The sequence below is a fragment of the Haliaeetus leucocephalus genome, unplaced genomic scaffold (assembly GCF_000737465.1).
Source record: "Haliaeetus leucocephalus isolate CR32 unplaced genomic scaffold, Haliaeetus_leucocephalus-4.0 Scaffold339, whole genome shotgun sequence".
In the NCBI taxonomy this organism is placed as follows: Eukaryota; Metazoa; Chordata; class Aves; order Accipitriformes; family Accipitridae; genus Haliaeetus; species Haliaeetus leucocephalus.
The window spans coordinates 7,956,101-7,980,077 of record NW_010972775.1 but is presented as its reverse complement, the minus strand read 5'-3'; the positions used below and the strand labels follow the sequence as shown (position 1 = coordinate 7,980,077).

General features: G+C 36.8%; 1 protein-coding gene across 1 annotated transcript; it reads left to right on the top strand.

Moving 5' to 3' along the window:
• The first annotated feature begins 1,202 nt into the window (after nt 1-1,202).
• Nucleotides 1,203-20,822, top strand: LIPC (lipase, hepatic). The gene is made up of 10 exons (XM_010572273.1): nt 1,203-1,286; nt 2,797-2,866; nt 5,240-5,475; nt 6,752-6,931; nt 9,385-9,502; nt 11,487-11,720; nt 12,986-13,228; nt 16,710-16,830; nt 17,353-17,571; nt 20,710-20,822. Exons 1-10 carry the CDS (start codon nt 1,203-1,205, stop codon nt 20,813-20,815), a joined length of 1,611 nt encoding a protein of 536 aa, XP_010570575.1. The 3' UTR covers nt 20,816-20,822.
• The last annotated feature ends 3,155 nt before the right edge of the window (nt 20,823-23,977 follow it).

The following is a 23,977-nucleotide window of genomic DNA, read 5'->3' as shown; positions in this document are numbered from 1 at the left end:
GTTCACTATTAATTTTTGTCATTTTGTGTCAGTTGCAGCAAATGGCCTTCCCTAAAAAGCACACAGTCTGGAGGTTATGACAGGCACTGCTAAACAAAGTAAAAGGGGTTAGCAAAGAGGATTTTCCATATCCAACAGGAACACTGACAACTATGCTTCTAGCAAGAACAGAATAGCTCTAAGGGAAGCATTTGCCAAATTGAGAGACCTGAATGCTTCCATGTCATTAGCTCTTAAGTGACAAAAAAAAACATCTGGCCATTGGAAATGAGGGGATCTGTGATATATTCCACTTTCCGTGGCCCAAACAAAAATAACATGTCACTGCCCGTGCTCACTTTCACAACAGAATTCTGGGGACAACAAAGGTTATCACTTGTTTCTTAAATAACTAAAATAACATCACAATACATAAGCAGTCTTTTGGAAACATTTCCATGTATGAAAAGCAGTAAAAACCATCCAAAAGATAAAGGAGATTTATTAAGGCTCAGACAAATCCACTCATGAACATGAAGGGAGGCTGCAGTAAGGGTCAGAAGGCAACCAGAAAAAATGTTGTGTCTAGGTAGTGGGGTGTGTATGCATGCTTACTTGTATGATCTTTAAGTGTCCTTAACATACCAGCAGCTGAAATTTTAGCTTCCATTCAGGCTTGTTTACTTTATTTTTCAATTGTCTATGGATTAGGTGAGTTCCATTGAAACATCCTCTTCAACCCTCTTCAGTGAGACCTTATTGAGAAACTCTTCCTGTACAGTTCCATGACAGGAAGAAGGATGCTGAACACTATTTTTCCTAGCCAGAAAAGCTACTTTCCTTAATTGGGAATGCCAATTTTAATCAATTTTTTTTATGCTGTACCATAAGATGAATTTAAAATGTATGACTTAGCAAATATTAAAATTTTGCTCTTGACATTACATAGTCCTACCATACTTTGTCCTCATTCCTGACACATCTTTAGGCAAATTTTGTGATGTGAAGCAGGTATTTTATAGTCGTATTTTTATGCCCAATCAAACATGATATAGAAAGAAATACTTTTAGATTCTGGATCTCTCTGCAAAAAAGCATACGATATTTCATGGTTTCAAACCCTGGCCAGTGTCCAGACCTTTGTCTAGTTTCCAGTAAAGTTTTCATTTACAAGCCTTAAAGCATTACTATCACATCTGTAAATTTCAAAGGAGACTCCAAAAATGCCATCGTTAAGAAAACCATATGCCTTATCATTTGGGGTGATTCAATCCAAATCAGTGTCCTGGGTTAACCTGCTTCTACAGGTAAATAGAAGATTTAGTTCAAATAATCTGAGTTTGGTCCATATGGAATTATTATTATTATTATTACTATTTGCAAGACCTCTTTTTACAGAAAAAATTATTTCTTCATATTTACTAGCTTTCTCATTATTCTTCATATGCTCCTTTCATCTTAGTTTGGAGCTCACATTATTAGAAGCAGGATGGACATCACCTAAAGCAATAAACACTAATAATGTGAATAATAATTAAATGCTAATTGTGAGAAACAATAACTGAACTCTTATCTTGCACATCCCAACGTGCATTGAATTTGGATGGCTACTATACCATCTACCAGGTATGCAGGCATCTTTTTTTTTAATCCCAATTAAAAAAGCTTCATTTTGTTCAGCTGGGATCACTCTTCTGGTTTTACTTTTCAGCAAGAAAGCATGATTAACTCAGGCGAAATGTAAAAGTGTTTTGGTTTGTCTGCCAAAACTAACCACAAAACATTTTACAAGAAACTTTGCTATATTACAGTTGAGTAGTATTTACAAACCCAGTCTTCAGTTACAGTCTTTACTGCACTTCACAGAAACATCATTAACACAAAGTAAGGAAAGGTAAAGGGCTGAATCTCCTCTGAGGTATCAAGAAGTCACAACATTTCTTGCTTGTGATTACCATGCTGCTCTGTGTGAAGGTAATCTGTGAGATAACACATGGATCAGTGTGGCCATGTTGCATTGCCTTTCCTGAAAGAATTCATGTTAGAGTAGGATCTTCAGAGAAAAAGGAAATCAAGTCATCAACTCACTCACCTGGGTAAGGGCTAATTTTCCAAAGAGAAATTCTTTGGAGTTTCAGGAAGATCTCAGCACTCTAGCTGCAACTAGCATGGGAAAATTTTTAGCAGTTTTATTTTGTTGTTTTTGTAAACTCACCTATGAAACTTTGCAGTTCCCTTCGATCATGTCACCGAGTCACTGGTATGATATTTTTAGCAAAAGTCTGTTGTAGAAGCTAAGCTCTTCAGACTCTATTTCCTTCTCCAAGTCATTACATGTATTGACAGATCGTAGCAGTTCTTTGTCTAATAACACAACAGATTCTACTGGAACTTTTGACAGCCATGAAGAAGTTCAAATTGTATTTTTAATTCCCTTTCCCAGACTTACTGGCAAGCCAAAAGCTCACCCACTAAAGCAACACAGCACTTTCACAGTCAATGTATAAAGAAAACAACTGTTTATTAGACTTGTTTTCTGTAGTGTGCACAAAGAATACGGAGAGTGACAAAGTGCCTTTGCATTGCACAAACACTGAGAGCGCAAAAAGAAAATGAAAACAAGGCATAAAACAAAGAAAGGATGTGTACAATGGAACAGGCACAAGTTACTTGTGCTTGTTTGTTTTTCTTTTTGTGCTAAAAATAGAACACAATACTTATCTTTGTGTAGAGACTACTCACCAAAGCCTGGATAAACTTGAGGTTAAGAATATCAACATCATTAAAACTCTTTCCAATTTTCAATTCTTTATCTAGATTCACTTTCTCCTAATATTACTTTTTTCAGAAACCGAGTCCTCTCCCAGCAAAAAAATCCAAAAGAAATGCTCTTAAGTAGACATTGTAGCAGAGAAATGATCAGACTTAGTCCTAGCTAGATATCACGATTAAAAGTGCTATTAAAGAAAAATGTGAGACTGAAGCTAAGAATTTTGAGAACCAAACCTTCGCTAACTTTGAAGCTTTTTAAATTCCAGCTGTTGTAAAAGGCTGAACAGCTTTCTACAACGATGTTTCCTAGCTATGAAACATTGCCTGGAGTTACTTGGAACGTACAATAATTAGCGACAAATAGAAAACAGTGCTCATCCAGTGCAGATCAGTTTGGGAGTTTTCTTGCCAGAATTTCCAATTACTTAACCAAATTAAATATGCTGTTTATATCATGTCTTATTATTATACTAAAATAAAACCTTGAATAAAGTTTGTAACAAGACTGACGTGGCAAAAATACAGTCTGATCCAAAACCAGCATGCTTTCACATTAGGGTTCTTCGTACTGTGCATTGTAAGATGCTACTACCACAGATATATAAATATGGGAGTTTCCCATCACTAAATAGGCTTACAGGATAAAAGCTCATCTGTAAACGTACCAGTACCACCTTGTAAATTATCAAAATCTTATCAAGACAACAATGTCATAGAACCTCAGGATACATTTGCAGATATAATACAGAAATGAATATGCTATGATTTTAGATGTTTTCTGAAAACATCTGCAGACATAAGAGTTGTGATGTAAAAAAAAAAATTTAAATCTGCTGACTTAGAAGATAAAATACAATACAATATTTCTAATATTAGTGTTTTATTCAGGAATTTTTATGCAAGAAAAATATAAGAACTAAAATTGATGTGTGTTCTGTTCCAACACAGATAATTTTAACTTCTTTGTCAGTGAATAAAATACTTCATTTTCATCTCCAAGAATAGTTCACAATTTAAGTCTAATAAAAACAAAAGCCTTCTCCCTGACCATTTTAGCACTGCTGCTGAGCAGCTGTTGTAGCTTGAATTGGTATCACCTGAACTTGGTAACGAGAGCTATGCACACTGTTCTGTATGTGGTTAGTAAGTGCCTTAACTTACTGGCACTAATATTCTCTCTTCCTACTGAAAACATCTTCCTGATGCACCTTGGAATTATATTTTCCTTTCTCACAGCCAAATCACAGAAGTGACTCATAGTCAGTTTTGTTACCGATTACTACAGTCAAGTCTCTGCTCTTGTGTCACTTCCAATTTATGACCCCCATTTATAGAGAAATTCCTATCAACTGTATGACCTTGCACTTCATAGTGTGACATTTCTACCTGTTTCTGTTGCTGTAATTTCAAGGTCATCAGGCTCTTAGTGTTTAACATTTTGGTCTCCTCAGTGTTAGCAAATACCTCCCAAATTTTGTCAGTCTTGTAACTTTCCTGCCTACTTCTTTAACGAAAATATTAAACAAAATTAGCCAAAAAACAGTCCCCAAGGAACTCCATCAGTAAACTGTCTCCACTCTAAAAGTTTCCTTTCCAACACAAACAACTGTAACCTTTCATTTGTCTAGTTCATCACACCCTAACTTTTCTTCTACTAATCCCCATTTTTTCTATCTTATATGGATTATTTTCAGATAAACAAACAGTCTGAAGGCTTATTCGAAAGAAACACCAGGCTTGCATGTTACAAAGTGCTTTTTGTAAGCTTTTGCTTTATTTTACTCCATTTTTCAGCAATTTTTCTATATTCATGTTTTTTTCTTCTAAGCTTGTAACGTTGATAAGACCACAGTTCATCCTGCCCCCACTTTCTTAAATACAGATACCATCCCAGATACTTAATAGACATTTCTAAAAATGCTGTTCTATATATACCAAGCTATTTTATCTAAAAATGAAACCACCAAAAATATTACAACTAGAACAAGAGCATTTCATCTTGCCTTTTTAGAGAAAAAGAATCGTTTACGATGTGGTCTAATAGTTTTAAGCAGTCACTTAAGTCTCTAAGCAGAGTTATAACCCTGAATAAAATGGTTATTTTAGTGTAATGATGCTTGCTCAGCAATTACTAGCAAATGAACATTGGTAAAATACGTCCTGCAGAGTTAATAGCCTATGAATGTGCTTGCCTGTGCATGCACTAACATTGTAAAGTCACAACACCTGTACCGTGTTTTTTAAATACTTATGCATTCTATAAGGGCCCATAGCAATAAGATCAATATTTCCTGTGTAATTGTTATTGTTCAAATAGACAGACTCAGAGGCACATCTAAACCATCTCAAACTTTGAAAGAGATCACTTTTTTGACGCAAAATGTACAGCTTAGGCCCACCTGGAGTAGGCAGCAATTATATAGCTAGAGTTTCAATCTTACTAGTTTACTCTGTCTTATAAACTGTGCTTAACTAGTAACTTCTTCAGGTTTTAGATTCCATGCTATTATGACTGTTGTTATGAATTTCATTTCAGAGGCACTAGGATCACAGAGTCAGCACACTAGAACAAAGAAGGATCAGCAAAACTTAGAAACCAAATTTCGACTTTATACAGATACAACTGAAGAAGGCTGTCAGATTTTTTTAAATCAGTTGGAGACTCTTGACAAATGCAGTTTCAATGCCTCTCTTCCTCTGGTGATAATAGTCCATGGCTGGTCGGTATGAACTCACATTTTATTTTTAATTCAATCTACATCTGATTTGATATACTTTCCTTCTTATTATGCTAGTGCCAAAAGTAACTTCAGGAGAAAGGTTGTGATTAGAAGGATGGTGGATTTCCCTGGTAGCAATCATGGCTAGAAATAATACAAAGTGAATATTCCCTGCTGAGATTCTGAAGGAAGAGTCTACAAGCAATTTTTCATATGGGAGTCCCATGCCAAGGATTAGTTTCAGCCCTGGTTTAAAGCCAGTAGAGTTCGAACAAGTAGCTGAATTAATGTGCTATGCCTCTGGAGGACTGAATACCAGTTTCATTTCTCTGATATGTTCACTGCCAGATATTTACAGACTTATTGAAAAGAAGTGCACACAATCTCCCCACGTCTTTCTCACAGGTACACCTTTAAAGAGAACTTCTCTATAAGCCCCTTCGGCTGAAAATGAAGCCTTCAATATCAATGAATTATCACTGAACTTCTTCTAGTTAAACTGTAAAAAAAAAACAAAAACAAAACCAAAAAAGCTACCACAAAAACCTTTCTCAAAAGCATAGCAGTACTAAGAGTGACTTTTAATCAGCTTCTCAGTTGAAAAAGAAACAAAAGAAAAGGCAGGATAAGAAATAATGTCATTTTAACAGATCCTCAATTCTCATAGAACCCATGTCATCACATAAAATGGCAAAATGACTCTTTCTTGCACATCTGTAAATATGCAGAGAAACTTTGAACCCTTGATGCTTATAACTCTCTTAACAAATAACAGCAGAGCTGATTTGGATGAAATATTGCCCTAGATTACTTTAGCCAAGCCTCCCAAACAAGAATTTGTTCAAAACCTGTACCCTCCTCAAAGACAAACCATGGACCTGAAGCTGCTGCCATTGAAATTTATCATTCACACTAACTTAGTTTGCAGATTAACAAATCAAAAATTTTCTGGGCATTTCTGTCTTTCTTTTTCATCAGTAATATCAATTATCTCATGATGAGTGAAAATACTTAGGGACATCCCTCATAACAGTTCTTATTACAAGACAAATTATTATACAGTTCATACATTCATTCCTAATTTTTTTGTCCACTAAACCCCAAAGATTCTCAGTACTGAAGCATGCTAAAATCTAGTTATCAGCATTAAGCCCTCCTTGTTGATATCATGGTTTTTGTCTCCTTGAGGTTTTCACAAGAAATATTTGGCAGAGACTGCTTTACCTTAAGAATGTTTTTTGTTTTGTTTTTGTGGTTGGTTTTTTTCCTTAATAAAACAGGTGGATGGGATGTTAGAAGGTTGGATTTGGAAAATGGCAGCAGCTCTGAAGTCTCAGCATAAACAAATTAATGTGATCATTGCAGACTGGCTTACATTTGCTCACCAGCACTATCCCATTGCTGTACAGAATACACGCTACATAGGACAGGAGATAGCAGACTTCCTGGAATGGCTGGAGGTAAGAGCCCCCAGATCAACACATGTTTCACTGGAAAAGGCCTATTTACCTGTTCTTATGCTTCTACCACCTTTCTGAAATACTACGCTGGTTAACGCTGTTCATTTTAATCACTTAAGTTTCTTTAACACATTGCAAATTTTTCTTCCATAAACTTTCATATGACTTCATAAAACTTTCATCATGCAAGAGATAAAAGCAAGTGGTCTTGTTTATTAAAATATTTTCATATGTCTTTAGAGGTGAGATGATTTCATGCTACTTTAGCTTTTCAAGTAGCATGTGTGCAGACAACTGACAGATTCCCACACTTTGAAAGCAGGCACACATTATTATTTGCAAGTGGTTAGTTCAGTAAAATGGGTTTATGTTATCTGTGCTTAATTTCTGCTTTTAATGCAGAATTCAAGCGTGACATTGTGTCTGATTTTTGCCTCAGTTCCCCAAAGATTATTCTAAAATAATGGCTTAGAGATCCAGAATGTAAAGGGAGACCTTTCAAGAGGACAGACATGCCTCACAAAGCAGATGACATGGAGACAGTAGTGAGTACAGAGCCACACTAATGTAGTGACTACTTATCAAAACCCCTCCTACGTAGGGAGCAGTGGCCATGGCTGGATTGAAAAGGCTGCAGACAAGTCTGCAATGGATCACTGGTCTCCAGCACTATTTAAGAAAAGGCAGAAAGCAAACACTAGAATGAGAATCACTCATACAAACCAGGCACCCTAAGCAACTCTTATTTCATCTATCTCTAGTACTAATTTAAGCCACCTAATCTGAAATGAAATTATACTTCTGTACCTCACAATAAATTTTTTAATGCATTAATTTAAATACGGTGACAGCTAAGGTGGAAGGGAGATACACTGCAAAGCTGAAATATCTGTAGCAAATACCACTGAAGAGCTAAGCTGTTTGCAACAGGAATGGCAGGGCTAGAAGAAGTTGTCAGATACCATGCCCCTTTAAGGACAACAGGCACAAAAGAGAAGGCAGAAGAGCCAGAGTCACTATTTTTCTTTGTGACATTACAAGAAACCTTAGCTCTTGGTCAAATATAGTTTAAATTGCTGGAGCCTAAAGTCATATTTTGAAGCTGTTTAATTATTGAATGAATCAAACGATGGACTTTGATCAGTTCCCAAGAGGACACACCACACTGTCAACAATAAAGAGAACCTGTGATTCCTCCAGTGTCAGCAAACAAATCAAGGCTTGAATAAATGACCCCTTGCTCCAGCATTGTAGATAGCTTCTCTTGTACTGTGATATATTCCAGGATTTAAATATGCCATAAATTTTCACAGCATTCAACTGAGCATGTTCAAGCAGTAAACCTTCTTTCTGTTGAGAGGCACCCCTCCTGAGTTTAACAGTTAAAAACTCCTTCATTCCAACTCCCATAACTATCTTTCCGTTATGCTTCTGTCTGCTTACAGGCAGGCGAGTATTTGAGATATCCTCAATGGATGTAACAACTTGCAGTGCTGTACAACTTTTTAATAAAGAATAAAAATAAAGTAAATCTTGGTGCTCTTAGTCCAAGAATTAATAGGGCATGATCAGTAACAATCTCAGTAGCATCCATCTCAATAACACCTACCAAGAAAATTGGTCAGACCTTGTGATTTCTAAGACTTGCCTCTCTCAAAAGGCGGCTGCCAAGTTTCACCTCATCTTCACAAGAGACAGGTATTGAGACTGCAAAGCCACCCCACTGGGGCAGACAATATCCACAATGAAATTAAAACAGAGGTTTGCCTTTCCTGTGAGAAAAATATGCCACATATTTCTTTACAAGTCAGAAAAACTTCGAGCCTTGCAGCTCAGGTGAAATGCTTAAGATCTAGATAGTATTGATTAGGTAGAAAGAAGGGCCTGAGGCCAATTCTGCTTCAACAAGTTTGTTTCAGATCGGATACCCAGTTTTGTACAAATCAATCCAAGAAATGTCATTGCTGTATCACTTAGCATGTCTGATCAATATTTTGATACTTTGGCTTCTAATTTGGCTTGTGCTAGTATGTCAGGCAAAAAAAAGCACGGCACTTTCAATAAAGAATTGTTTTACACTGAAGTTAAAGAACAGATATCCATTTTATAGTCACAGGAAAGTCAAATGCTGCAGACAAGAGGCAAGGCAAATTTGCATCACTTGCAAGAAACATCAACAAAAATTCTACTATCTGTGTTGATGGTTCTCCTGAGCATAGCACATAAGTAGCAGTGCCCAAATGTGTGGCATTTTTCTGCTGCATGAAAAGGAGGCAAGGAATAACATTTAGCCAACGAAGAAATTTATTGCATGATCCATGCACCTCATTTGACCTCCGTCATCAACATACAAATTTCTTCTGTTATTCATGGCATACCTAGCTTGTAGTAAGTATTTCACTGTTTACTTTTCACATTTTCTGCATCTAAATCAAGCTGCCACTATCTTCCAGGAATCTATTCAATTTTCCAGAAGCAATGTTCATCTAATTGGGTACAGCCTAGGAGCTCATGTTTCAGGATTTGCTGGAAGTTATATCAGTGGTACAAACAAGATTGGGAGAATTACAGGTAAGAGACTTATAACTTTAAGAAATGTAACAGTCAACTAATTTAAGTTACATAGATATTTGACATATCAATGTCATATCAATATTTAGCTGTTGAATAGTAATATTTGCCACAGTTTAGAAGTTTCATCCCATTGGTTTAGAAATTAGATTTAGAAAATTTAATGAAAACACTTTTCAAAATGAAGTATCATAGTAGTTCTAGCTTTGATCTTTCCTACCTCAGTCCAAATTATGACATACAGAATATACAAGTGTGGGGACTACAAATCATAAACCAAAGATTCAAGTTTTATGTTGCTTGAATTTATCTCATATCCATTCCCAGTAACACCTTAAATTAAATGTTAGCCACTAACCTTGGATCTTTGGTCACTATCTTGACCCAAAGCCATTCAAATACACGGTTCATTGTTAGCAACTCATTTTAAAAAGAAAATTACATTAAGGAAATTTTCTAACTGTGCTTGAGCTTTCAATTGTGGTACATTGCTCATGCAGTGAATTGAAGTCAGTTCTGTGGCAAAAAGTATAGCCCTGGATTACATTTTACAAGAAGCATAACATTAGAGCATCCCTAATAGATGCTTAAAGTAAACAAAGTTAACCGTACCACTTGATTATTTTGACTAGTGGCATTTTGAGCCTTCTGTAATGTTTTGTAACTGTACTAATTATGAGTGTAATGAAAATACATTTCTAAGGTTATTGATACACTGTATACAGTACCACATCTAATGGACAGTGACAGCTTAAAAAAAAAAAACCAAAAAACAAAAACAGAAGAGCATTTTACACAAGGCCCGCATCAGCTACATTTAAGTTATCAGAGAAAACATTTTACTTTAATCTGATTTGGGAGTGAGGCAAATATGCACAACTGTAGTCTGAAGTCCCAATTCTGACCTTGGATTCATTGCCACATATCATAGTCCCTTATACAATCAGCTCTTGTGACAGTGCCTGCATGACAAGAAGCTGATTTTACACAATGTGTCGTGATATTACACCTGTGTATACGCTGAAGGACTTTAGTTCAATAGCACTGCTTGTTCAAACCATAGTAGTACATCAAACTTCGATAATGGATAAGTAAAAAACATTAACACACATTATTTATTGTAACAGCTACATGCATTCCTCAGCAAAAATTATTCAGACTTGTAACAATAAGCTCCAAAAATTCATAGTGATAAAAGCTATTAAAAATAGTTGCCTTCAGGGTGACTCCCTACCTGTAGCCTGTGTTATTAGTCTTATCCAGTTACATCTATGAAACTACGTTAGTCCATAGTACCAACGGAAGAATCTCAAATTTAGAGGCTTGTCCTCAAAACTGAAGGCAGCTTTAAACTATGCAGGCAGTCCTTTTCCATTAATCAGTTCCCAGCCAAAAAGGGCTCCATATAAAAATATCTAGAAAACTAAAAATCAGCAAGAATCCATAAGTGGAATATTATTTTTCTGAATACCATAATAATTTGCCTTGAATAATTTTGAAGTTGAAGAATTATTATAAACAACATCTAGCAGACACATAGCTCTTTTAAGCAGTAAGTGAAGCTGCATAAAGTTTCAGGTCCCAAATGTGGGCTAAAAGTCAACATTGTTGTGGGACTGGTGTCTTCAAAAGGGCCTCTGAAATGCATGACCTCTGGAGTATGAAAGAACAAAATTAAATAAACATCCCTCAAGTGACAAAGCAGTAGCAAGCATGGTTTGTCTATAACAAACACATCTATCTCTGGGCCTGTGTCCTTGTGCATGTAGCAGTTACTGTTTATTACAGCATCTGTGTTTATCTTTTGGTGTAACCATGTACTCTCTTCAGGACAAGTGTTCCTAGCACTGTTTCTATCAGTGAAAGACCTTGTAAAGTACCAGCGCTGTCTGTTTTTAAAGATTTATCACAGGCTTTTCTCATAACAGTAAAAGAACAGCCCATCTGTACTATATCACGACTGGATTATTTGCATTTATTGCAGGCCTTGACCCTGCTGGTCCCTTGTTTGAAGGAATGTCACCAACAGACCGTTTATCTCCAGATGATGCAAACTTCGTAGACGCAATTCATACATTCACTAAACAGCACATGGGTCTCAGTGTTGGCATCAAGCAGCCTGTGGCTCATTTCGACTTTTATCCCAATGGAGGCACCTTTCAGCCTGGCTGTCACATCATGCATGTGTATAACCACATTGCACAATACGGAATCACTGGTAAGAACCAACGGCACAAACGGGAAGTGGCATTGGAACTGCACTGACACTCCGGGAAACTTTACATATCTCTATGATCTTAAACAGTATCTAATGGGAGATAATACTCCCATTATATGCAAGGAAATTTCTTTTCTAGAAATTAGTTATCTGGTTTTTACATGTATTAAATTCAAACTGTTCTTACTGACTCCAGTAAGGAATTTGGCTGCCTAGCACTTCTGAAAATGAGGCCATGAGCATCCTTCTGTCAAGCACTTCAGAATAATTGCAAAGGTATTCGTTTTAGCAGTAGAGGAAATGAGAAAACTTACTCTAATTAAGCCAGATTCATATAGTGTGCAATTATTTCAAGTCAAATAAAACACAGGGCTGTACTACTCACCTCCTTAGCTCACCTTTTCCTAACTCCCTGTCCTTCAGCTGCACAGATGATGCTCTCTCTAGGACCTGACTGCCACTGTTCCAGGCTAGGTTTTATATATAGAAGTTTATTTCCAATGTACCTAAACATAAACATATAAACTGATGCAACATACTGAAAAAAGACAAGGTACTGATGCACAGTGACAACCAGAACTGTTCACTGAAAAACGCCAAAAGAGTACTGTACGCCCAGCATACTTCATTGCAAAAATAGTCCATCGTGATATATCCTGATTACACATTAAAAAATAACTTTTGTAATTTGATGACACTTCAGGAAGAAAAAGATACTTCTCATAAAAGCAGATGTGCGTATTTAATAATTTTTTAAATGTATTTAATACTTTCTTTTGCTCCTTTTTCCCCAGTAGTAGGTGCAAGCAAAATTCAATTCAACATGGGAGTTTGTCACTCTGATAAGGACAAAATATGATACTACTGTGTAAGCATCCGAAAGACAAGTGTTCAACCATTCAGAATGAGACTGCTGTCTTTAGCGTGGCATGATTTGAAAGACTGCACATAGCTTTATATTGTATTTCATATTGACCAAAACAGCCAGGACGATGAAATCAAGGTTCATATTTACAGTCTTAAACAGTCAGGCTAGAGAAGTTTAAGCAGCAAATTATTCAATTTTATTATCACAGGGGTTCAGCCAAAATATTTTGGATGATCCTAAAAGTAAAGTTGCTACAATGTATGATTTCTGAGGCAAAATCAGGATGTTTGATTAATAAAGGGGGTGGGGGGAAAACAATAACATATGTTTATAGTTGGTTACTGTACTCCTCTGCAGTTGAAATGCACACAAAATTTTGTTGTTTGTATTTTTTCAGGCATCACTCAAACTGTTAAATGTGCCCATGAGAGGTCAGTTCATTTGTTCATCGACTCTCTGCTTCACAACGATAAGCAAAGCACAGCATACTGGTGCAATGACATCAACACTTTCAACAAAGGAATGTGCCTCAGCTGTAGAAAGAGCCGGTGCAACACACTGGGCTACAACATCAGGGAGGAAAGGCTCCCCAAAAGTAGACAACTCTTTTTGAAAACAAGAGCACATATGCCTTTCAAAGGTTTGTGGGAATACTTGTTACAGTCTCCAGATCGATCACGAAGTGTGAGAATGAGCCTAAGCTTTGTGATCCTGTTTACTCATTTATTAAAGCTTATAAATTCTGTGGGAATAATCAATTTGCTGAGTCAACTGAGAATCCCAGTAGGCTGTCTTGATGCCCTTTCACCAAGATTCTGACTCTCAGTATTTCTGTGGGAAAAAGCATGCTGCATGCTTGCCACAGGCTAACTGTGGATCTGTGGCCTCAGAGATGCTTGGTGTCCTGATCTACAGGATTTTCCCACAACTGGCCTGTGCGAGTTTGTTGTAGCATATGCAGGCACACAGCCAAGCCAAAAAAGTAGCATAATTGCTCTAGGGGGCCTGTAAAACCTCCTGTTCCAAGCTTGCCCAAATTTTAGCTGCAAGTAGTCTACAAGATGACATATAAATTATTGCTCTTCAAAAAATGGACAGACAACAGAATAGCATGGACTTTTACAGGGCAGAACTGTAGCACTAAAATAAAGTGACCGGTACTCTAGCCTTATCTCCATTACATTACTTTATCAAGAGCACCAAGTGACAATTTTCTAAGCTCCGAGAGACAATCAACGTGGTTTCTTGCACGTATTACCAGAGGGGAAGTAGTCTGACAGGGAAACGGGGCCTATCTGCCAGTCTCCCTTACAAAATGGCGTGGGCCTGGCTGTAGGCTAGCTACAACTTGTCTGTCTGAGGGCCCACGAGGCGACTGCTGCCGGTGAGCAGACGTTCACCTGCCAGCGGAAAGGTTTACATACGTTTTAAAGCGAGAACACGCAGGACTGTGTGGGATGAATGGCAGGGACACGCGTCTGCCAAGGGACTTTCGGTGTGGGGACTTTGGACGCGTGGCGTTCCTCCTCACTACCTGCTTGCTGGCTATCGATGAAGCACGTGGCACGCAACAGCGCAGCACAGCCTGGGCAGCTTGGCCTCCTCACCAAGCGGTCGGTGCTGGCCCGTTCTGCCTGGTGTGGGCGGAAAGGGGGTGCCTCCCTCCTGTTGGAGGCCCGCTTGTCCCCTTGCCCAAGGGGCTGGGGTTGGGGAAGCACTTTGAAAGTCGACAGCGCACCCCTGGCATGGATGCGCAAGGGCTTTCCAGTCCTGAGGAGAAATGCTTAAAAAAGCTGCTTGCGTTACACATCTTGTTTCCCCACAGTGCCCGGTACTCAATGACAACATCGCAGATTTTTAAAAAAATACAAAAATTCAGGTACTTTTAAAATAATTTTTGAAGTCTTCCACTAGTGCAGCTGTGAAGTATTCAGTGATGATTCCAGAGGGATCTGCTCAGCCCTGACTGATACTCAGAGCAGCTGAATCTGCTGGATCTCTTCTTATACTTCTTACAATGCCTCAGGAAGCTACTTGAAGCAGATTTAAAAATTCCAGAGGCTGCGTCTAGTTCCTGATGTTATTTTGCTGCAGTATGGTCAGGTCACCGTCAGTCAGGAAACTGAATTGCTCTGAGGACACGGTGTTTGCTACCACCACACCTGGGCATAGAAACACCATCCCTGTGTTGCGTTCTTGTCTGGACACTGAGATGATTTTTCAGCTTGTGCTAAAATATCTGTGTCCTATTGGCTTTGATTTCAATTTTAAACATGCTGCATTTTTATGCTTGGAACTGGTTTTGCTTCAAAAAAACGTCCTTGGCGCATATGCAGATATCAGTGCCCCAGACAATGGTTTCCTTTCACAAAAGTTCCCAAACAAGGCAGCAACTGTGGGAGGGCATGTACAAAGTCATCTTTGTAATGTTCTTAAAAAAATGTTTGAAGATCATGTGAGAAGCCCAAACAGAAGAAATTTGAGAAAGTCAGCATTACACTTCACAATCCTCCGCGTCTTCACGAAATCTGATGTTTCATTTTTCAAGTTAATAGCAGCATTATATTTTGGAGCGTACTTTAATCCAGTTCAAACAAAAAAATAGTTGCTACAAAGAAGTCAACAGTTATAATAAAGCTGTGATGGGACCCTGAGTCAGAGTTTTTATATGAATACGCTCACCTTCTTCCTTAAAGTGAGCATCATAACCACAGCAAAAGCCCAGGCTTTATCAGAACATACACCAGAACAAATTTTTACACAGAGAGAAAACTCAGAGGAAGACAGCTTAGTAATAAGTGATCTGTAAACAAGCCTCTCTGCATACTTTGTCCTCATGAGGTTTGCAGCAAAGAATCAGCCATTTTGTTTTCTACTGAGTGACACCTTTTCAAAAGAAAATTCATTATTCATTAACATACAATAACCATGAAACAACAACAAAAAGATACAGCTTTTCTAGCAAATACCTTCCATTGTGAACACTCAGAGCTGCACAACAACAACAACAAAAATCTATCTGTGCATATACATAAAAAGATGACTCCCTTAGCAGTATGGTGGAGCAATTCTCAGATGTAGGGAAGCCTGAAGTGGGTGAGGAGACGAAATGAGGAAAGAGCATCTTTCTACTCAAGAACTAGTGCGCGATAATGTTTACCAGAACAGTTTCCCATCCATAATTTGACCAGATTGCAAGGATAAATACAACACCCCTAATTCTTCCAAATACTCTGTGGTCTTTGTTAATAGAAATTGCTTAGGGTTTTCTTCTTTAGCACCTAAATCTATCAGTTTTGTCAAAAAGGTGGCTGGTAGAATCACCAGACAGAAGAGTTTTGAGCATTCAAATCTAGTTGACAATATCTGCGTGCACATGGTCTCTATGTTTGGTAGTTTTGGGTTTGGTTTTTTTTTTTTTTTCCATAATTTACTAAATGTCAAACTGCTTATAATCGGTATGCTTATGATTTCTCAGGCATTCTTCATTCCAACAATACTCAGGTCAAAGACTTTCCTAAACACTGTTCTTCTAGAAACCCACCAAATCTCGAAGTATTAATGACATCTTTCTTATAGCAATGTGCTTGGACAAAGTCATATTGTTAATGGATACACGTTAAGCACAATGTATCATTATGCAGTGAAGGAAAGTTTGTGAGTCATCTGTTTCGCAGGGCAATTTTCTAGCCGATCAGAGAAAAAGCCTGACTACATTGCGTAAGGTCTTCAATCTGTATCATGCATCTCTAGCCATGTCCAGTCATAAGGATTTGTCTGGTGATTAGATAGAGGACTTGCCAGAAATTGTAACAATTAAACTTCAGAAAAGCAGAAACATTTCCCATGGAATAACGTTTTATCCTATGAAGGGAACTCAACCCAGATTACCTTTTTTCTCCATCCTTTTAAATAGAGCAACAGGGCCCCAAACCCTAAGGGATTACACAGCACAGCAATCAGAAGAAATTATGATGTTTCAATTGCAATGAATCTGTTTAAAAAATAAAATGGAATATCAATCAAGTTTCTGCTCTGAAAGACAAAACTCTTTTGCCTGAGAAATCTATTGCTTCTTTGACCATTAATTTCGTCGCTTTGCAAATTCTTCCTTTCTACAGTCTATCATTATCAGTTCAAGATCCACTTCATCAATGAAATCCAAGGCAAGCCGATAGACCCTACTTTTACCATCTCTCTGACAGGCACTAAGGAGGATGCTAAAAACCTGCCCATCACACTGTGAGTATTCATATTACATGTCATTGTACAAGTGAAAAACAAGGTGCCAATTTATAATACCATATCATGTACATAATCATGCTGTGAGTGAAATGGTTTAGTACAGCTAAGTAAAAATGAACTGGAAATTGTCCTCTCTTCACCCATATTCCCTAAATATCACAAACGTTTACAAAGTTCATAGAGTTTTTACATGAAAAACCTCTATAAAACAAACTTAGTGATCTTGGAAGTTTCCCTGAACATTAAGTATCCTGTCCACTTATGTTCGGTCCATCCTATGGCTAACACAGGGAGGTCTAATCAATTAAAGCACAAATAAATAAACAGCTGTAATTAAGGTAAAGAATTTTGGATATTTCTCACGATGGACACTATCTGTATTAACAAAAGCAAAGGCAACAGTGGGGGTCAGCATTTGCTCTAGTAGACAAAAGACATAACATAGATGCTTAGAAACTAGTTTTTTCACTTTAATGCATAATAATTAAGACAGCATTATTGTGGTTTTGTTTTCTGCAGAGTTGAAGGTATTAATGGGAATAAAACCTACTCTTTTCTCATCACCCTGGACACTGATATTGGTGAGCTAATAATGATCAAGTTCAAATGGGAAGGAACTGCAGTTTGGGAAAATATCTGGGACACAGTTCAAACCATAATACCATGGACAAAAGGCACCCGTCGACCAGGACTTATAGTGAAGACAATAAGAGTGAAAGCAGGGGAAACACAGCAAAAGTAAGTGTAATGAAAACACTGTTTTTCTATAATAACACCACAGATATTTGGCACACAGGGTATCCTAGTTCAAAAACAAGCAACTGAGTCCCAGTACTCACACCAATGGTGAATTCAACCATGTACAACGTCTGGATTTCACCCCTCCCCCTCAGATCAGACTGCATGATTTTTAAGTGACTTAAAGAATTTCTTTGTTTCCAAGTCAGAAATGAATACTGGGAAGTGTTCTGGCTCACCACTGTCACTAATCTGAGTTTAAGGCATAATAACCTTGGGTGACAATTTTGTTGATACTTGGGAATAGAGGATAGAGGAGTTAGCACACAGATCCAAGAAGAATTTTAACAAGTTCTGCAATGCAATTTTTCTACACAATTATTGACAAAAATTGATGATGAATTCTGACTTATTTTTAGAATGTGATTATCTCACTCCATAAGGACGATATGAATTTTCAAAGAAACAAGGTACTACCTAAGATAAATATTGACTCCAACATTAAGGCCATGAAAAATTCAAATTCTTACTTTAAAAATATGCCAAATCTTAATTATTTGACTTTCAATACCTACTTCATAGAGAATCTCAACATCATCATTCCTGAAAGTACTCATTAGAAGCATCACATGCAGAACTAGTCATCTGATTATTCATTGAAGTTAAGGGCTTTATCATAAAAATCCCTTATTTCTGTCTCATCTGTTTAAGAGCCAGTCCAGCATCTGACAGTTTATAAGGAATTACTACACTGTGCAGGCTGTATAAGAAGTTCCTGGAGTGATAAACTGTGCAAGTAAAGTTTCAACTACAGATATTGTGAAATTTCTGTAGTGGGCAAACAGAATGTCAGCAGTCCTAGAAAACAAAAAGACTATCTATACTTCTACACACCAGACTTTCACTGGTATTTGACAGTAATTTTTGCACTCTGGTTGTGCTTTTTTATTCAGGGATGTGAATTTTGTCAGCTGAACTCTGAAGTAGCATCAGAGTGCAGTTTTCCAGAAAAAAAAAAAAGAATGGAAACTGAACTCTGTATTTGGTTTTTTTTGGTGTTTTGTTTGTTTTGTTTTTTGGGGTGTGTGTGTGTGTGTGCGTGGTTTTTTTTTTTTTCCCCCCGCTGATTGCTTTGAAACTGGATCAATAAGTCTGAGTAGCCTTGTTCTCTACATACAGTAATGCTAATAACACATTTGAAACTGCTTATTCACAGAGAAATTTCAGCCAGAAGACAGAATAACAAAACTTGTAATGATTCCCACTGCTTTAATCCTTTGAGAAATTTTAACTGAGCAGTTTAATTAAGGTTAATGAGAAAAGCATGTCTTACCTTGTAACTGTGGCTCAGTTAGAAGGTGGCTATTCCTTGCTGCAGTGTCTTTCTTACCAGCAGCAGTTATAACTACTGCAGACTTTCTGTGGAACAATACTTATTTGGAGACCTGCATCTCTTTGATACTGACAGAAATTAGACAATTTAGAGATATTTTCATAAGACCATCTGTGTGTGCTGGGGGGCCAGAGGAGGGATCATATTTTCTTGGGTTTTGTCCCCCTGAAAATGTATTTTTTAAGTATTTTCCTATCCTAACCCAGCACTTGGCACATACTCCCGCATTACTACTCTCCCAAATACTACTCATGTACTACTAAAGAAATCCTAGGAAATGGGTAACTGAGGTGGGTAATTATTATACTAACAAAAAATGATGCTGGTGTCTTCAGCTACCTAAGGCTCCTTAGAAGTTGTTTTTTTTTCTGCAAACAGAAGTGGGAGTTTGTGTCAAGATTTTAGTGGATACGGATTACGTGCTGGGTTTTGTTGTGTGCGATCTGGGCTTGTCATGGGAAAGGAAATGACATGTTACTGTTGAATTACTGTATTAATGCTTGAGGGGGTGTCATGGTTTAAGCCCAGCCAGCAACTAAGCACCACGCAGCTGCTCACTCACTTCCCCCTCCCAGCCAGTGGGATGGGGGAGAAAATCGGGAAAAGAAGTAAAACTCCTGGGTTGAGATAAGAACGGTTTAATAGCACAGAAAAGAAGAAACTAATAATGATAACGATAACACTAATAAAATGACAACAGTAATAATAAAAGGATTGGAATATACAAATGATGCACAATGCAACTGCTCACTACCCGCCAATCAACACCCAGTTAGTCCCCGAGCAGCCATCCTCCCGCCCCCACTCCCCCCAGTTTATATACTAGATGTGACCCAGCTGAAACCAGGACGGGGGGAATGAAAGATTATTAGGTGATTCTAAAAGGAGGAACAAAGGACACTCAAAGAAAAGTATTTTCCTCAAAGAAAGGACTGTGTAGTTTTCAGTTGTCTTGGAAAGACCAAACATCATGGATCAAAGAATTATCAATCCTGGAAATTCAATATTAAAAAAAAGGTAGTAAACACAAGACGTGTTTTGAGTTGTCTTGTGCTTTCTCAAGAATTTGAACAAACTGTTGACAATATTTTATCTCCATGTACCTTTACCTCACAATGTTGTGATATTTATAGACATGATAAATTTTCCTGTTAGATTATCTAATGACAAACACTTAGACACAACGTAACAGCATAAACTTAAAAAGTACTTAATAAACAGACTATTATGAGCAATAAAATACCAGATTCCAACATATCTGAGTTCCAAATATGGAAAATATTTCTGTAGCATATGTAGCTACTGATGTTGTTAGCATCCTACATAACTGATTTTTTGCAACCTCACAACTAAATACTAGTAGTCCAACTAAGTACTAGTAGGCTAAATAGTGCAGTCCTGGTAGTAATAGTAAGAGTTGAAACAATGACAATGGCCACTGAGAATACAAAGACCAAATCACTGTGAGGGTATGCTCTGGAGGACAGCATGCTGTGTATGGTAACAGAAAGATGGAGGCATAATGCAGTCAGTACATGGGAGTTGTCTACTCCTTTTACTCTGTACCTACTATCTGGCAGCCAGATGCATCTCTTTCCTCACAAGCCCATAAAAACAATCAGATACCTTCCTGTAAAAGACAGGATAAAGAAAGTCAGATTTGGTGTATCCAGAGAGCACACTTTTAATACAGATAGTAGCCCTAAAAAATAACATCATGCTTACATGCTGTGTTTTCTTTCTAGAATGACATTTTGTTCTCAAAGCATTGACAACGTTCACCTTCATCCAGCCCAGGAGAAAACATTTGTGAGGTGTGAAGATCGCTTTCCGAGACAAAACAGAAAATGAGCAAGAACACAAAAAACTACTCACCAAATATATTCAAAATACTATACATCTAGTAAAATGTTTTAAAAATACACAGCTATGTTAAATTTAAATATCCTGATAGTTTCAGAGGTGGTAAAGAAAATGCATTAAAAAAAAATTTAGATTTTGTGATACAACAGTAAGCTGAAATATGTGCTTTGTTCATCTATGAGCCTACTCTCAATGTGATCAATCAGCGATTTAATGAAGGGCAACCATCAGTTTTAAATTGTTTAAAGTTTTAAAAAACACCTGCTCACCAGAAATAAAAAGATTACTATTTGAAAGAATCACTGCCATAAGCCTTTGAAAAATTTCATTTTGTTGAATTTAAGGGAAAAAGAAGCCTCATTTCCCATTAAATACTTCGAAATGCTAATAGTGACTACTATCAGATAAGACTTTCCTAAATTATTCCATAAGGAAGGGAAAGTTAAATAATTAATAGAACAAAATATTCCCAAATAGGTAACATTGTTAACAAAGAGTTTGAACTTTTTACTTTGTAACATTCAAAACCTAAAACATATCTCAACATACAGAATGCTTGAGCTATCTGCCATAACCATATGACAAGCCAAATAACTATTATCTAAAAACGCTATACTAAACTTTGTTCTATTGGAAAATGTTTTGCTGTTTAACTGTTTTAATTGAAGTACTGATTTAAATTACTAGTAATTTAATTATTTTAATGATGCTTAGTATACTACATGCAATCCTAGCACAACTAAGTTCAGTTAACTTTTACATTAAAATCATATTTACCTATTCAGGTAAGGCTCGAGATTTTTAGATTTTAAATCACTGTATAGCAGATTTTAGCATGAGTCAAAACTGCATGAATAAATGAAAATGGTAAAACCCTCAAACATCTTTAGTGTATATAAACAAACTTTATAAATTCAAACACAACAATTCCTTTTTTTCCTATGTCAGAATATAAACTACATAAAGAAACATTGTCTCAGATTATTTTTATTTTACAGCTAGTGCATACCGAAATAGAAATCAATATGTATGTCAGAGTATTCCATTTGTCACTTTGTAATGCTAAGCACAAGATTCATTAAAAATTATGTTTCTACAACTCTGTATTCTGAATTTAATTTGTTTTAAATGTTCTCTAAATGGTAAAAAAAGTGCAAGATAGTCCTAAGACCTGGAGCAAAGCATATTTTCCATACCGAGATATTGCAGGGAATTTTGAATCAAAATATACAGATGTTAGCAGGATTAAAGGGAGATTTATTTAAAAAGCACAACAAATGAACAAGTTGAGCAGAGCAAGCAATCCCACAAGCAATGAACAGTGATCAAATGTTGAACGCAGGCATCTTTGCCAAACATTCAGAATATTAACTTCTAACTTTTAAAAGTGGCTTTCAATAACTACCAGTCCTTTAAACAATCAGGAATATTCAATACAGAAACAGAAAGGCTGACTAAATATGATGGGAACTGAAGCATACTTACTTTTCAAACGAGAATGGCTGTCCTTCCTGAGGTGTGAATTTCAGAAGCTGATCTGATATTTAAAATGGCCACTTGGAGTAGCATCTTGATTAGGAGAAATATTTATAGATTTAGATACAAATTCCATGTAAAAGAATCTTTAGGTCTTTACTGAAAATGAAGGTTTGTGCTTTAAATGATTTTGCTCAGTGACGCAAATTGGTTTTTTAAAACATGAAAAGTATTTCCTCCTCCTATGTCAAAAACCACAATTTAAATGATTAATTTCATGCTTCAGGTTACTATCCCCAATACTTAAACTTCCTAACATAATTATTTTATTAAAGCTCTGTAATATGTTCTGTGTTTATCTAAAAATCGATCACTTTAATAATAGCCAGAAGTCAAATCAGGAGCACACACAGAAGAGGGAAATTTCAGCAATAAGTATCCCTGAAATAGTTAGGTAAGCACCAGACCTTTTTTAGATGATGGTTGGTTTATTTTTTTACATTTGTAGTAGCTATAATCCACGGGAGACACTCAAGTGCTAGAGACCCAGTGACAACATTTTTAGCAGCATGAAGTTAAAATGGACAGTGTCCTGAAGAATAACAGACAACAAACAAAAATGACAGTGTGGCCGTTTTAGTTTTCCAAAGCACAATGAAAAGTGAGAGAGAACAGAGAGAGAAGTATGTGTGTGTGGCTAACTCAAATTATGCATCTCCCTAGACTGTTTCTAGAATTCAGTTTTTGCTTCTGGGGAAAGCTAAAGATCTCCCACTTTTACTTCTTATGTTTAGAGTTGTTTTGTTTATACAATACATGTCTACTTATAGAAGAATTGAAATACTGTCATTGGAATTGCATCTACAACATTGGTTATCACCAACTTTCTATGAACTCTGTAAGCTTCCTGAACCAAATCCTACTCTTACTCCTCCAAAAAGGCTTTGTTCAGAAGATAGTGAACGATGATGGAGCAAGAGACAAAGGTTAGAAAGAACTGGACTGTGCTTCTTCAGTGCAGAAACTACGACGTTAGTGTTTTGCTATACCTGAAAAAAAAAAAACACTAGAGTTGGAGAGACAGCTTTTAATGAGATTTCTATGATGTAGAACATGCATATTCACAGAGCCTTTCAAGTAATAATTTTCCTGTAGTTACACATCCTAACACACTTAAAAACATTTTAGACATTAAAATTGGCATTTCTTTCACATTACTATCACTTACTTGGTAAGAAGGCCGATAAAGGAATCTAAACTTTAGGAGAAACAGGCTTGAAAGCGTAAGTTCAGGAAAAGCAGGTGGAAAAAAAAGGTCAGAGATGACTACAGTGTGCTGAAACTCAAGTAATGGGGATACTGCAGTTTGAGGACTTCTAAAGTTTCTGAGGAAAAAAACCCATTCTCCAGTTCAACTGAAACAAGCTAGTACATCCTCAGACAAATTGAAAACCTTTAAAAAGTCAAATAGGAAAATTAAAAGAACATTCAGTATTTGAACTCTTGCAGATATGAAGATCCTTATTCTGATGTCATTTTTCACAAGTCATATGTCTAAATAAATTCTGTCCCTGTGTTTTGATAGCCATTACACTAATTTCTAACATAAAAATGAAATAAAGCCCAAGTTGCAGCATACTCAAAGTCGTACGATGCCTGAATATAATACTGAAA

Coding starts and splice junctions, on each gene's coding strand:
- LIPC (XM_010572273.1), top strand. CDS start 1,203: ATGCCATCGTTAAGAAAACCATATGCCTTATCATTTGGGGTGATTCAA. Junction 13,229..16,709: donor AGCACATATGCCTTTCAAAG/GTTTGTGGGAAT, acceptor TCCTTTCTACAG/TCTATCATTATCAGTTCAAG. Junction 17,572..20,709: donor GCAGGGGAAACACAGCAAAA/GTAAGTGTAATG, acceptor TTTTCTTTCTAG/AATGACATTTTGTTCTCAAA.